Genomic DNA, 17224 nt, shown 5'->3' on the forward strand with positions numbered 1-17224 from the left:
ACGTTGCTTTTTTATTTACTTTTTTTGGTGGTGGGGACTGGGGATACCCATTTGCCACACACACACACACACACACACACACACACACACACACACACACACACACACACACACACACACACACACACACACACACACACACACACACACACACACACACAACACACACATAGTATACGTTTTAAATTAGGCTCATTCTTTCTCTGTTGTTTTTAGAACTGAATAGCTTACTTTATCACAAGGTCTGTCTCTCTCAAATCACTGGTTGTCATTCTTTGACAATTATAAGTTTCCAAACAATTCCCTTTAGGGGTGCATAATACAGCAGCAGTTCCACTGATACGCACATACAGTACTTAAACACACATACCCACATAGTTACCCACACACACAAAGGCACACACAAAGGCACACACACACACACACACACACACACACACACACACACACACACACACACACACACACACACACACACAGGCACACACACACACACACCTACACACACTACTTTCTACTGCCTCTCTGTCTGACTGTTTGGGCTTGGAGAGAGCAGTGCTTCACCATGACAACACATGGCAAAGAGCCAGACTGTGGGTGTTTGTGTGTGTGTGTGTGTGTGTGTGTGTGTGTGTGTGTGTGTGTGTGTGTGTGTGTGTGTGTGTGTGTGTGTGTGTGTGTGTGTGTGTGTGTGTGTGTCCAAGAGTGTTTGCCAGAGACAGTAAGTGCTACACATCACTGAAAGAATGATTGCCCTGCTCTCAGCCATGTGTGTACTTGTGTGTGTGTACAAGTGCGTTGTAATGTGCATAATTTGTGTATGTGCAACTATCTGTGTATGTGTGTGTATGTGTGTGTGTTTGTATATGTTTATTGTAATCTGAACATCTGTATGTGCAACGTACTGCATTCATCCGTGCACATGTGTGTGTGCAAGTTTGTGTGTGTGTGTGTGTGTGTGTGTGTGTGTGTGTGTGTGTGTGTGTGTGTGTGTGTGTGTGTGTGTGTGTGTGTGTGTGTGTGTGTGTGTGTGTGTGTGTGTGTGTGAGTGCATGTGTGTTGTAGTATCTGCTGTCCCACACCATAGCCCGTCTCTAGACAATCATTTATCCTGAAGCCTACTGAGGAACAAACCCATTCCTGCTCTCTGGAGCCACTAGCTACTATCTGCTCTTCAGAACACAGATTTTCTAAATCTGTTCTTGAAACACCAAAACAAAAGAAAATTACCCTGTTTTAAGGCAGGTTTTTATAGGAAACTTGCTAGTTGACAGTATTTTTCAGGCTATACTTTGGAAAGGCTTTAGGAACATACGATATCAGCTGTAAGACACTTTGGATGCCAAGAGTAAATTGTGGGAACTTTTACATTCTTTATTTATTTTGTATCTTCCAGGAGTCCCCTTTTGCTTTTCCAACCCTGTCTGTGAAAATCAACGTTTCAGTACATGTTGAAAGGAATTATCAGCCTTTTAGCACAGCAGTGTCATCTGAGGTGATTGTATCAGGTAAGTGTTGGCTAGACGGCGTGTGTTAATCCTGTAAATTAGGCTTTTAGTGCTTTTGTTTGATGCAGATGGATGCTGTTTTTAGATTTGGTAAATAACAATGTGCTGTATAATGATGCTCACTTGTTGCTCATAGGATTAGTGTTGTTAATGTTTTGATTGTACTGTATGATCTTGCTTGATAGGGATGTTGCTTATTTATTAATACATTTTTACTTCTCTTTACCCAAGGTAGTTAGATAGCTTTTTTCCAGAAAGAGCCTGTCCCATTAATCATTCGGCTACACAAGAATAACCGCCATCTTAAAAGTGGTTCATAAAATATTTTAAATTGTGTTGTACAGCCTGCTGACATTGTCAAACATCTCTGTCCAAACAGGAAGTAAACTAACCAGTGTTATTCTCTTATTATTATCCCTTAACATATTGAATAAATAATATTATATTATTGTTCCCCTCATATCTTTTTATCTCTTTTATAAGTAAAAACTGAACATTTGTTGAAAGGAGTTAAATTATTTAATTTCACTGCGTCTGTGCAGCCTTGTTTATTCACTGCAGGTCCATGGAAACAACGATGAATGCAGCCATAAAGGTATGGTTTCCTTGTGCAGAATAGCCATATAACTATAGTCCGTTTATCTTTCTGATAACTACATCACTGTATAACTCATGTTTAGACAAACGTAATCTTTGGTTATTTGTGATACTCTGTATACAGTACACTTAAATAGGTGTTTTGGAGGCAGTGACGTACAGGTATAGAGACAGCTCTGTGTAGGAGTGTGCTGTGTTGGGATGTCAAAAGTCTGGCTATTATTTGGACCAAATAATTAATTCATACACAAATCCAGCAACATTTTGGAAAGAAATTCAAACAAAAACATGACCACTGAGTCTCTGTCTACATGGATTGAATATGGTGACTGTTTTTTTTAATTTTTTTATCAAAATGAGATCTGCCTTGCATTCAACAAACATTTTTCTAGCACCCAGGCCCCCATTTTAATAATGACCATAAATATATATTTGATATGAGCCATGCTTCTCAGTTAGATTTCTATTATTTTTCTCATGGGAATGTTCTTGAGGGTCCATTGACTCCAGGTGCTCCATCGTGGATGGGTTTGATGCTTATTATTATTATTATTATTATTATTATTATTATTATAAAAAAAAATGTATTGGCCACCCAAGTTATGTTGTTAAGCTGTTAACACATATATTTAATATTTTCTATTTCAACAGGAGAATTGCCATATGACTTAACTAATTACCACCCAATATCCAAACTACCATGCTTGGCTAAAATCATGGCAGCCATCCTTGGTAAACAACCAATTTAATTCTTTTCAACTCACTCAGTTTTAAGTCTGTGTAACAGATCAGTTCGGACATGCCCGAGTGGGAGTTGAACCCCGGTCTCCCGCGCTGCGGGCAGCATCACAGACCACTAGACCAAGAGGTGAATTCACTTCTAAGTAATGGGTCTGGACGCCTCTGGGGAGTGAGTTCCTAATTTATGCAAATTACATGTCGTCAGCCTGTGACTGCAACTTGTTCCTGTTTGCGGACGACTCAGCCCTGCTGGTCTCTGACAAGAACAAGTTGCAGGTTGAAAAAACCCTCAGCTCGGAACTAGGCAAAATCTGCATATGGCTCGCTGATAACAAACTATCATTACACATGGGCAAAACAGAGTCCATTATCTTCGGTTCAAATAACAAACTCAGCAAGACCGACGGCTTCTCAGTTACAGTGGGTGACAATATTGTCACAAGGAAAGACGAAATTACCTACCTGGGTTCCATCCTAGAGGCAAATCTTTCCTGTGACAAAATGGCATCCAATGTAATAAAAAAAGTCAACCAACGAACTAGATTCTTGTACCGGATCTCCTCTCTGGTAAACAAGAATACCCTGAAGACTCTGGCAGGAGCACTCATTCAAGGGTACTATGACTATGCTTGCACCTCATGGTACCAAAGCACCTCAAAGGCGCTTAAAACAAAATTACAAACATCACAAAACAAACTGGTCAGACTACTACTTGACCTGAACCCCAGAACCCACCTCACCCCTGCCCACTTTGACAACCTAGGATGGCTTAGAGTAGACAACAGAGTACAGCAACTTGCAATGGGCCTGGGCCCTCATTCATCAACGTGTGCGTAGAATATGTTCTATTTCCACACATAAGCACAGAATGTAGAATCAGTGTACGCACAGGAAAATCGGGATTCATCAACCGTGCGTACGCAGGTTCTACGCACACCTGTCATGATGAATCTCACCTTGGCCCTGCGCCGAGGCTCGTGCACACTTTCACGTATTTGCATACCAAAACCGCCCGATTAACCATATACGGTAATGGACACCCCCATGAAATGTGGAAGAATGGACTAAACCGAGGGTGTTGTACACTGTCGGATATTATACCTATTAACTTCCTAAAAGACCATTGCTGCCTGGACACCGCAAACACTAATAAAGACCATTAACCACTGTTTTGCCGTTGCCCGTTAGTGTCATTAATGCATGCTGGAATAAGAATGCCTTTCTTAATCTATTTTTAATATTAATAATTATTATAATACAATAAAAGACAGCTCCGTCTTTTAATACACATATATTGTACAGTAATGTCAAATAAATACTACAGTCCCCGCTGAAATAAAGGTTCTGCACACATACCAGCAGTGATCTACAGCATAAAAGATAGCCACTTTATAATACTATTCTGAGTAGATAATTCATGTGTATCGCAACAGAGTCACGGATCTGGTCGGGGCAGGTATCATTATGTCGGGAAAATCCTTATGAAATAAACAAAAGTGAATTAAAGAATTTAAAAACAAAGTTTAGCATATTAAATTGTTTTATAAGCTTTCTGAGTAGATAATTCATCTGTATCGCAACAGAGTCACGGATCTGGTCGGGGCAGGTATCATTATGTCGGGAAAATCTTTATGAAATAAACAAAAGTGAATTAAGGAATTTAAAACGAAGTTTAGCATATTAAATCGTTTTATAAGCTTATAGCTTTTTTCGTGCTGATTTGAGAGGGTCCAGCTGCAGAGCCGGAGAGCAACTCTCAGGGCCAAGATAGCACTTATACTATTTTGAGAGAGACAGCAGAGAGACAGACAGCAGAGAGACAGACAGACAGACAGACAGTGTTCCACAGTGTGTGTGTGTGTGTGTGTGTGTGTGTGTGTGTGTGTGTGTGTGTGTGTGTGTGTGTGTGTGTGTGTGTGTGTGCGTGCGTGTGTGTGACTACTAGTCTAATAGTAGAGACTCAGCCCCCCCCCCCCTCTGGACCACCTCCTAGTAGAGACTTCTCTAGGAAGAAGACGAAGATGAGGATTAAGGCGAGACACTGCAGGTGAATAGGCAAATATACCTTTTTTGTTGATTTTGAGATTCTGTTATATTTTGCTTCCTAAACATGTCTTCTATGAAACTAGTGACAATAAAACGTCAATAACACACATTTAGTTGTTCATTTTACTTCATTTTGCCTTATTGCATCCATAAATGTCCACATATTTAATGGGGAAGTGCCTCATTTGCATATATAAACATAAATTTCAGAAAACTTGTCTCTACTAGGAGGTGGTCCAGAGGGGGGGGGGGGGTCTCTACTGGGAGGTGGTCCAGATGGGGGGGGTCTCTACTAGGAGACTAGTGGTCACACACACACACTGTGGAACAGTGTCTATCTGTCTGTCTGTCTGTCTGTCTCTCTGCTGTCTGTCTCTCCGGCTCTGCAGCTGGACCTTGATCAAATAAGCACGGAAAAGCTTTTAAGCTCGTAGCTCCAATTTGGGTCCCAAATTGCGGTACAAATGAAGGAGGTGTCTCGGGTAGTGGACTCTAGTTAATATTATGTTCTCTCTGCAATTAGACTGCCCCTTATTCATCCCTATCTGATGCTATCTCTGAAAACAGTTCCTGCTAGCGCAGTCAGTGCACCCCATAACCAGGCATGCGTTGTTCATGGCACGGGGTACCACTCAGTGGTACCTCACTGAGTATTAAATATTTGAGCAGAAGCGCGTGCACGCACATGCACGCGCTCGCGAGAACGCGCTGCGCTCGGCTCGGCTCGAGTTTACCTTCCGAGTCCCGGGCCCCAGCGCTACCTCGCATTATCATAACAATAGCCGCTATAGGCTGGTGTCTTCAACCAGTCTGGGACTCTTTGTGATGTAAATATGGAACGTCCCAAGTTGCCGCTGCCCACAGACCCCCACCCACCACCACTCACCCCCGGACAACAACACACTCTGCAAACAGCAGCAACCCGGGACATTCCATATCTACATCACAAACTTCGGGACTGAGTAGATAATTAATTAATCTTCTCTTTATTTTTATTATTTATATTAAAACTGAATCAAACCATAAACAAGGTTGCCTGTTGGGATGTTAGATCCTAATGTGAAAAACTGATTTTATATGTCTGCACTTTATGTGCTCATTTTATGCCTGTCTTAATTCTGTTGTGAAGCACTTTGAGCTGCAGTTTCTGTATGAAAGGCTATACAAACAAAGTGTATTATTGTGCGCGAGGGAACATATGCGCATGCGCGCGGGGCCGCGCGTGCGTGTGCGCGCGCGCGTGCGCGCGGCGTCATTATCCTGCGTGGCGGCTCAGCCCATAATAACAACGCAACGCTGCCCATAACGCTATATATATAAACCTGCATTCATTCGGAGAGAAAGACCTATTCCACATGCTATTTAGGGTTTGACAATAATTACACTAATATCGCTATTTCACAATGAACTATAATGAATTACGGGGGGTCATACAGAACACGGCCAGTGTCTTTATTTCCGTGTTGGAATGAATGCATGTACTGAGGAGCGCTTGTGCGTAGTAACGATATTCTACCACTGGGCGTCAGCTAAGTGTGCTCTGACCTGTGCGTACACGTAAGCACGGAGTCAAGTTCAAGTTGAAATTGATGAATCCCACTCTTTGCTTAGAAATGATCGTACGCACAGGGTAAGCACAAATCTGTGCGTAAGACACGTTGATGAATGAGGGCCCTGGTCTACAAGATACACTATACGACCGGGGTGCCCATGTACATGTCAAAATACTTCCCAAAGGTCAGTGAATACCACAACCACTACACCAGAGGAAGCTCAACAAATCATGTTAAACCCAGATTCGGCTCAAACAAGGGACTAAACACGTTTCGCAATTATGCCACAACAATGTGGAACGCCCTACCCAAAGCTGTAAAGGAATGTGAATCCCTGCCCACATTCAAAACCGCTCTTAAAGAGCACCTACGGGAGGCTGCAATTCGAAACTGGCCACCGTAAATGCCCAAAACCCCCACCACCTCCTAATAGACAGTCTCCTCCCCACAGCATGTATATATTCCCTCCCCGCCGTATGTATATTTCTCTCCCACCCACCCACCCCCTCCTAATGTACATTCCCCTCCCCATCATATGTATATACTCTGTCAGGATCTAGGGGTAACAGTACTGTATATTTGAATACCGCTTATGTCACAAATGTATCAGTACTAAATACCTATATGTCCCTATGCCATAAATGTCATGTATGTTGTGTATGTCATAAATGTCTATATGAATTGAAAATGGGGGACCCTGATGGAAACAAGACAAACATCTTTCTCAGGTCTGCATCCCCTTAACAATTGTATGTATTGAACCGTACTGTATTGTGCCCATTCTGCAATCTGTTAAATAAAGTTTTCATTCATTCATTCATTCAGTTTACTTGCAGTACCGCTGCCGTCCACAGTCACTTCACAACACTGTCCATCGTGACTGTAGGATAGACACACGGCACTCCGTTACACTCACCCCCCTAAACTCACACCACCCAAGGCATCCGGGTCGCGGCACCAGTGTAACCGATCGGTTCGGACATGCCCCGAGTGGAAGTTGAACCCCGGTCTCCCGCGCTGCGGGCGGCATCACAGACCACTAGACCAAGAGGTGAATTCACTTCTAAGTAATGGGTCTGGACGCCTCTGGGGAGTGAGTTTACTTGCAGTACCGCTGCCGTCCACAATCACTTCACAAGATAAGATAAGATATTCCTTTATTGATCCCCTTGGGGAAATTCAGGCATCATAGCAGCATGGGGGAAGGGGGGGGGGGGGTACAGGTAGTAAAAACAACACAAGCAGTGTAAACAAATAGGTCAATATAATGTACTATCTAACTAACTGAAATATATATTCACAGTATTCACAGTGTCACATAAGGTGCAGTATGCATAAGGTAGTGTTATAATTTACTATCTAACTAACTGAAATATACATTATTCACAGTATCACAGTATCCACATAAGGTGCCATATGCCTAAGGTAGTGTTATTGTCCTCCTTGGGTTCCTATTAGTTCTAGGTCAATGTCTGGCAGCAGTCGCTGCCCACTGTTGTGGAGCCTGATGGCCGCTGGTATGAAGGACTGTCCGAGGCGGTTAGTTGAGTGTCGGGGGGGGTATGAGTCTGTGGCTGAACGTGCTTCTCATCTTGACTAGCTCGTTGTAGAGGGGGTGGTAGGGGTTCTCCAGGATGGCAGCCAGCTGTCCATTGTGACTGTAGGATAGATACACGGCACTCCGTTACATCTGCACCAATCTGGCTTTACGGTACTATTTCAGCTGTTACATTAATTACGAAATACATTAAATCTGCATTAAATAATAAGAATAATTTATTATTTTTTTTTTTTACATTTATTTAACCAGGAAGTCCCATTGAGATACAAGATCTCTTTTGCAAGGGAGACCTGGCCAAGATAACAGCAATAACATTTGCGATACATCACACATCAATTAAATTTGCGCGATACATCACACAAGAACATAATAAAAGTGCATGTATACAATATACAATACATCACATGAAAACACAAAACACAAAACAGAATAGTCTACATGATAGTAAAAGTGTATGACAGTATAATACAGGGTAATACAGTAATTTTGCATTTTCTTTGCATTTAAAACTAGTTTAAGATCAAAATTGTGCTGCTCTTTTTGTAGATCTGTCTAAACTAAAGCATTTGGCTCAGTTGATCATGCTCTTACAGAAACTACATAATATTGGTTTGGGTAGAAAGGCCTAACTGGTTTCAGAATTTCTTGTTTGAGATATGTCAGTGTGTAAAATCTGGAACAAAGTTAACAGTTAACAAAGGATGTCCCACACGGTTCAATCCTGGGGCCAGTAACTCTTCCACTTTTTCTCCTTATTTTTAAATTTTTCTCCCATCCCAATTTTGTGTCGCCAATTCTCCCCTTATTGAAGGTTGCTAGACTATGCCTCCCACTGGTCGGCTGTAGTGAGGATAGAAGCCTTGCATCACGTGTTGCCTCCGGTACACAAGGAGGCAGCCTGTCTCAGCACGGTCTCTCAGTGGCGAGGAGTAACGCATGGGAGGCTCACGCTGCCCCCGATACTTCCTGACTCTGCTGTACAGGCGTCACCAAACCGACCTGTAGGAGTCGCTGTCCACAACGTCCAATCCCCACCCATCGACTTTCCACCCGCTACCTCTGCCAATTGAGATAGTATGACGACTGGCCCAAGCCGCAGGCAATGCTGACTCCGGGAGTCGAGACCGCAGCCTCTTACATTGGTGACGAGCACAATCTCCGCTACGCCACCCAGTCGCCCCTAGGGCCAGTAACTCTTTATATAAAGCACCATTTATATAAATTATATTGTCTCCTTATTGAATGAGTGTCAGGCCCATTTATATGCACATGACACAATTATATACTGTTTTGCTGACACTGCTGAGCTAGCTATGGAGAAGCTGCAGCCTTCTTTTAATGCCCTCTAGAATGGTCTTGTAAATTTCAAACTGGTCCTGAATGCAAATAAAACTAAATGCATGGCTTCTCAAGATCCAAAAACATAGACTACGATAACCTACACATCTCAACTGTCAATGGCTCAAATATAGATATAGGGTCACAAAATACAAATATCTTGGAATCTGGTTTGATGACAAATTCACATTTAAGTATCATATCGGGAACCTTACTAGCAAACTGTGACATTTGTTCTGTAGAAAGAGGATTGTTGAATGAACTTTCCTGGCAATTCTGGACTATGGGGATGCAATTTACAGACTGCAATGCTGCAGCCTTCATACTCAGGCCCATGGCTCTGTTTAGCACTCTGCCCTGAGATGTATTACTACTACACTCACCACTGTATTCTTTATGGTAAGGCCGGTTGGTCTTCATACATGCAACGGCCCGTATTCGGACCAACGTGCACGTGGGCGGAACACACAAAGTCACGGCACTTTGCAAGCATAGCGGCTCGGGCTGCATTTTTCGCCAAACATATAAATGACCGAATTAAAGATATATTTGTTGCCGTTCGAACGCCGCCTCACTCGACCAAATCCGTTGATCGTCAGGCAAGCGTCTTTTTACACGTGCGCATCAAATGGCCACCCCGGACTCTCGACAGTTGTGTTGGGACGTCTAAAGGTGTTGGAACATCTAAAGAACTGTTTATTTTGTGTTGGAACGTCTAAAGAACTGTTTAGTTTGTGTTGGTACATCTAAATAACTGTTTAGTTTGTGTTGGTCAGTGGCGTCGCGTGGGTAAAATAACCAAAAGGATGCCAAAAAAAATAGTTATTAAAAAAGAAATTATACTTTTTTTTAAATTAATATTAAAAAATATATATATATATATATATATATTTAAGCCAAGCAGTCACCATGTACAGTATGGCTCGGTGGCCAGTCAAACCAAGCAGTCACCATGTACAGTATGGCTCGGCGGCCAGTCAAACCAAGCAGTGAACATGTACAGCAGGGGTGGGCAACTTTGTATATGGTGAGGGCCACAAAATGTCCACAATCAATCTGGGGGGCCGCATTGTTTATCGGCAGTCCCGCCAGTAGTACCCCATCACTCAAATAGCCCATAATAGTCACAGATGTGATAAATAAGGTATATAAACAATTATAATGTGTTGTAACTTTGTTTTTATTCCATTTCAAATGCATTTAGTAATGCAATTTCAACTTTATGAATTTATAAACAGCTGAATTTAAAAGTATTGCTGTAACCCCAAATATATACAAAAATGATCAATTATAATTAAGGCTTCTAATAAAATAAATGTATGAACTTAAAGCCCACTGCTCAACAAACACAAAGCAGCATTCCTGCTGCATTTCACTACAACAGTAAATCAAAAGTGCAATAATAAATGATTTTGTTAAATGTATAAACTTTTATCCTGCTACTAAACAAAACATTATAACACTGAAATGCATGTTATGGATATGAAGCACTCAGGAATGTTTTGTTTAGTAGCAGGATACAAGTTTATACATTTAACAAAATCATTTATTATTGCACTTTTGATTTACTGTTGTAGTGAAATGCAGCAGGAATGCTGCTTTGTGTTTGTGTTATTAGTGTTATCTGAACACTACAAAAGTAAACAAGTAAAGTGCAAGTAAAGTAAAGTGCAATACTACATGCCTCCCATTGACCCTTTATCAAACTGGCATGACATGCACCCTCGCCCCACAGTGGGTCAATAATGGTTATAATAATAATAATAATGGTCCCCTCTCTACACCTCTCCATCATCTCCCCCCCTCTCTACACCTCTTCATCATCTCTCCCCCCCCTCTCTACACCTCTTCATCATCTCCTTCCCCCCCTCTACACCTCTTCATCATCTCCTCCCCCCCCCTGTCTTTAATGAGACACTTGTGGTCTCTCCATTTGGCGCACAATAGCAGGAATGTCAACTTCAATGTTTGTGCATGCAATCTGTATCAGATGAAATAATGTTTCATCCGACAGCCTGTTTCTCTCCTTTGACTTGATGTGCTTCATGTTTGAGAAATTGCTCTCACGTATGTATGTGCTCCCAAACATACTGGCCATAGAGAGGGCAAAGTCCCTGAGGAGTGGGAAGCGGGGCTCAGGTAGCAGTTTCCAAAACGAAATTCCCCTCTCATTTCTCTTTGCTTGAAAAAAAGGATCTGACTGTAGCTCGTACAGTTCAAGCTGCAACGGTGGGGGCTGCTCTGACACCGTAGCGGTGAGGGGGCCGGCAAACAGCGCTATCTGTGACTGCATGCCGTTGAAATCTTCAAACCGATCATTGAATTGCATTTGCAGTGTTTCAATGTCGCTCCTGTACTTTCCGACGGCTCAGCCATCGGATTTCTGTGTGTAGCTGCAAGTCGCCATAATCAGTGTCCATCTCTTCCAAAAAGGAGACAAACTTTCGATGGTTTAGTGACCTGTTGCCTCCACGAATTAGATTGGTAACCTTGGTAACCAAATCCATAACATGGCTGTATTCAAGCTTCTTGGCACAGAGAGCCTCCTATATCAGATAAAAAAAAAGAAAAACGATTTAACGACTCTCGCATATAATTTGACTACACTCGACTCGCATTGGTCATTATAGTGACGCACAATAGATGGAAATTATGTTAGCGAACTTACCTGATGTATAATGCAGTGCAGCATTGGACACTCAACGCCACTCTGCCTTAGAAGCCTGGCGAATCCATCGGTAACAACAGCCGACAGTTTATCAAAACCCCCATATTGCTGCACGGCACTTTCAACAGCGTTGAATATGTGCACACTAGGGCTGACCCCTATTAGTCAAATAGTCGACTAATCGATCGAAAGGAGCCATAGTTGACTGCCAACTCTTCTTAGTCGAATACAATAAAAAAAAATAAAAAAAATAAAAAAATATTATATATATATATATATATTTTTTTTAATATATTGGCCTGGGGCCGCATGGAACGTCGGTGAGGGCCGCATGCGGCCCGCGGGCCGCCAGTTGCCCCTCCCTGATGTACAGTATGGCTCGGCGGACAGTCAAACCAAGCAGTCACCTAGCCCCTTTCGTGACTGCAATGCACTGTAATCATAACAACTACTACCTTACACTGTAATCATAACTACTACTACCTTACACTGTAATCATAACTACTACTACCTTATAGGGGTGCACGATATTGATTTTTTGACCCCGATATCGATACCGATAACTTTCTGCTCCTCAAGGTCGATACCGATAACCGATAATATATATATATTTATTGTATTATAATACTTTTTTTTTTATGTATATTCCTGTAGTTTTGACCTAACTCGATTTATCATGACATGAGCATTACTACTATGAACAAAACAAAGCCAAGAGAACAGTTTTGACTCTTCAAATAAAGTAACTATATTTATTTTTCCAAATAAATATAATTTGAGTCAATCACAAAATTCACAATCCGTCAATGTCATTAACAATGTGTTTCCCTGAACAATGAGTGAACTAAAAACCAACAGCTATTGTGCTTTGTCAGCAGATAAAACATTTGACACTATAGGAGAGGAGACTGTTGTGGTATTGGTCCATGAAACAACTATTACTTGGCATTTATAGGACAGCACGCCTCAAAAAGAATTAAATAAACCAAACAAACATCACAGGTCCATATGTCCGTGGTGAAACTTACGTGCTGTGATTGCTGGCTGCTTTGTCACGTGTCTGGTGCGCCCAGAAATCACAGCGCTCCTACTGTAAAATGCGGAAGCAGTTATTTTAGCGAAGGCTAGCTCAGTGATTTTTTTACTCGTTTATAAAAATGATTTAAAATGTTTATTGGCAACGCCGAGCTTTCAAACCCCGCCGCGTGTGTGTGTGTGAAAACCCTAATGGAATGCTGGGTACCTTTGATATTTATATCTGATATATTTTGGACCTACCGCTAGCTTTTAAGCAGTGCTTGGTGGTGCAAATTAACCTGGCTACTACGGAGGAATAAGTGACTGCGTATTCGAGCCCCTGGCTTGCATTGCAGTCACGAAAGGGGCTACAACCAAGCTGGTTACGTTAGTTAGCAACCAAGCTAGCCTGATAACGTTAGTTAGAAACCAAGCTAGCCTATGTAGGCTGCTTACCTGGCCAATAATGTGGTCCTCCTCCTGGACAGATAGATTTGTTAAATCACAATATCCACAGTGGTGTGCTGTGCTGGTCCTCAGTAAAGGTCCCGGGCCCCGCCGGCGAAAAATAAGTTGCTAATAAAGTGCTATATGCTTCATTGCATATTCCAAAGTGCCCGCGAGGCGAAGACGTTTGGTCACATTTGCTTTTAATGTGATTTGATTGGCCAGACGTGAAATTAGCATATATTCCCCTACCTAGAACCAAGCTGGGCCGTGTTAAGGCTTAAGGCGCTCCCATAGTCCAGCAGACTGTACACAGAGCAGACTCCGCGGATGTCCGCGCGGACTCTTGAGCTTTGATCTCAGCGGACAGCAGACCCACAGGTGCGACGCTCCTATTTTCTGAGGCGCGGACATCCGCGCCGCTGACTTGGTGTCACACAAAACGCTGCTCGGAGTTTTTGGTTGACATCGAACTGCATTTAATGTGACGCCGCGCGAGCGATTGGTGGCGCGAGGAGAGAGATGAGCCCGTGAAGCGCGCTCTCTCTCTCTCTCTCTCTCTCTCTCTCTCTCTCTGTCTCTCTCTCTCTCTCTCTCCCTCTCTCTCTCTCCCGCTGATAATGTTCCCTCTGATCTGCCAGTACAGTAGAACAGACAGAATTGTGGGAAATGTAGTAAAACTGGAGCGAGAAATGTAGGAAATAGACCGCGGACGTCCGCTGAGATCTGCTGGACTATGAAAGCTCAAAGAGCCGCGCGGACATCCGCGGAGTCTGCTCTGTGTACAGTCTGCTGGACTATGGGAGCGCATTTAGGAGCTAAGCCCAACCCAGCTCAAATCTTATTGGCTAATAATTAAGCTATAGGATAAAAAAAATAAAAATAAACTCATTCCCAGCTTTATCTCGTGAGCCTCCAGGCTGGCAGACTCTGAGTCAGTGTGTATGGGCTGCCTCAGTCAGTGACAGTGTTAGAGAGAGTGGGCGCAGTTTCGCTCGTTCGGTTAATTTCTCCAGGAGGGAGAAAATTATTATAACACAGAGATGAAAAATTATGATTTTTTTATTATTGTAAACTATAAAAAAAATTAAATACATTTATTTTTTAAATTTTTTATTTAATTTTTTTTTACTGTTTATATTTTTGGGGAAGCTTGGCTTCCCTTGGCTCCCATGAATATTCGCCACTGGTTGGTATGTCTAAAGAACTGTTTAGTTTGTGTTGGGACGTCTTAAGAACTATTTTGTTTGTGTTGGGACATCTAAAGGTGTTGGAACGTCTAACTGTTTATTTTGTGTTGGAACGTCTAAAGAACTGTTTAGTTTGTGTTGGTACTGTACGTCTAAAGAACTGTTTAGTTTGTGTTGGGACGTCTTAAGAACTATTTTGTTTGTGTTGGGACATCTAAAGGTGGTGGAACGTCTAACTGTTTATTTTGTGTTGGAACGTCTAAAGAACTGTTTAGTTTGTGTTGGTACTGTACGTCTAAAGAACTGTTTAGTTTGTGTTGGGACGTCTTAAGAATTATTTTGTTTGTGTTGGGACATCTAAAGGTGTTGGAACGTCTAAAGAACTGTTTATTTTGTGTTGGAACGTCTAAAGAACTGTTTAGTTTGTGTTGGTACTGTACGTCTAAAGAACTGTTTAGTTTGTGTTGGGACGTCTTAAGAACTATTTTGTTTGTGTTAGGGTGTGTAAAGAACAGTTTGTGTTGGGATGTCTAAAGAACTGTTTAATCTGTGTTGGGACGTTTAAAGAACTGTTCAATCTGTGTTGGGATGTATGAAGAATTTGTTTAGGGGGCAAATTAAATGGGAATACCAATCCCTTCTGTTAACACAAAATGTTGAACACATTTCCGTATTAATGAAATGAGGAAAACAATATTTTACCTCCATCGTCCAGCTCCTCTCGTCTCCATCGTCCTTGTTTGGACTGACTGGATGGACTCGTATCAAGCCGAGCTCCTATTTCTTGAGGATCAAGAAAAGAGGACAGGGTTTGAGATACTGTAGGTCAGCGGTTCCCAAACTTTTTTGGCCGTGCACCCCCTGTCACCTCCCGACCTAGCTGACGCACCCCCCCAATGGGTTTCTGTTAGAAAAAATTGTTGCTGGTCTCCGTGCACAGATTTTATTTTTTATTTTATCTCTTCCCACGGCGACTATGGATAGGGCATTTCTTTATTTAATTAAAATGTTCACGACAACATGGATGCATGTACTCTGCCAGCATGTTTAATATCCATAATACTAAAGGTTTGACTAAGATTTTCATGAAATTTTATTGTAATTTTTATTTTTATTTTTATTGACCACCATTAGCCTTTTCATGTCACGCACCACCTAGAGGCCGCTCGCGCACCACAAGGGGTGCGCGCACCACAGTTTGGGAACCACTGCTGTAGGTCAATTGCCCTCTGGATGGTATGGTACCATTCTACTTAGTTACAAGAACCGCGTGTATATATCCTGATGTATGGCTAGCATAACCAAGAGCGTCGTCGTCTCTCACACAGTACATGTTACCTGATTGATTGATTGATTGAAAACTTTATTAACAGATTGCAGAATGGGTACAATACAGTACCTGAAATCCATGTATACTGTATGATTTAATTTATCAAACACATATACGACTGAAGAGACTTTGTGTGTACAGACAAAAGGGAAAATGTGTTATTTTTCCTCGTCACTAGCACAGAGACAAGCTGGACCTTCTTAACAAGTTTCAAACAATGATGTGAATCACATCTTGACATCACACTTCAAAACCGTTTTCCCCCGAAAGTCATTTTTCTCCACCACTACTGTGGGTGGACCTTCTGTTTATGCATACATGAACTGTGGAGTGTCTGACGTACACTCCAGATAAACATTTTATCTTTCCCCCCATGTGACCCAGATGTAATCTTAAAAGTGGGAATGACACTCATTTCAACAATTTACATATGTTGTTCCTGTGTCCCAAGAAGGTTACTAGTGAACATATCACCACCACTCTGTCCTAAATCTGGGTTGGGCAGACTTTGAGAGAAATTGTGTGTGAGCACTCCATTGACTTCTAAAGGTTATGTTAAAGTGGTGTGTGATCCAGTTATATACTAATTTAGGTAAGTATAAAGTATAGTAAAAGTATAAAGTTCCCTAAAATGAAAATACTCACGTAGAGTACAAGTAGCTCAAAGTACAATACTTGAGTAGAAATACTTAGTTACTTTCCACCACCGAGTAGATCACCTTAATGTTTCTTGTGTATGACTGTCCTGTGTTTTGTCCTGCTGTATTTGTCAAAATGAAAACAATGATGTGTAACCACATCAATCTCACTTTCATCCAATGTAATTTATTCACAGTGTCATTGAGATTATTGAAATTGGTCAAATTGGACCCTTTAAGCATTCATCTGATTGCTACGAACGGTAATAATCTGATTGTTATTACCGTACATCTCGTTCCAGCAAGGCTCAAATATGGCTGCCCAGCAGTCCCCTCTCTCTCAAGAGGTGTTGGCCAAGTTTAATCAGTCAACTGAACTAGAGGGGTTGACAAAGCATCGACATAGGGCTTCAATCTCCACACGAAGAAGCTCCCAGTCCAGAGATCCCCATCAACAACAACAACAACAACAACAACAACAACAACAACAACAACAACAACAACAACAACAACAACAATATCCTGTAAGCTAGAGTTTACTTAAGTATTGACACTTTTATAAGTTTTCACATGAATACAATGTAAAACAT

General features: G+C 41.8%; 1 protein-coding gene across 1 annotated transcript in view; it reads left to right on the forward strand.

The window, feature by feature from the left end:
* Positions 1–1368: 1368 nt before the first annotated feature.
* Positions 1369–17224, forward strand: part of dynlt4 (dynein light chain Tctex-type 4) — a gene marked incomplete at its 3' end in the record, with an annotated part of 50903 nt that continues 35047 nt past the window's right edge. The window contains exons 1-3 of the mRNA XM_084327724.1: positions 1369–1508; positions 2051–2103; positions 16937–17158. Of these exons, the coding sequence (XP_084183850.1) occupies positions 2074–2103; positions 16937–17158 (252 nt within the window). The 5' untranslated portion in view covers positions 1369–1508; positions 2051–2073. The remainder of the gene's footprint in view (positions 1509–2050; positions 2104–16936; positions 17159–17224) is intronic.

This window comes from Notolepis coatsorum (assembly GCF_963971535.1).
Source record: "Notolepis coatsorum genome assembly, chromosome: 13".
In the NCBI taxonomy this organism is placed as follows: domain Eukaryota; kingdom Metazoa; phylum Chordata; class Actinopteri; order Aulopiformes; family Paralepididae; genus Notolepis; species Notolepis coatsorum.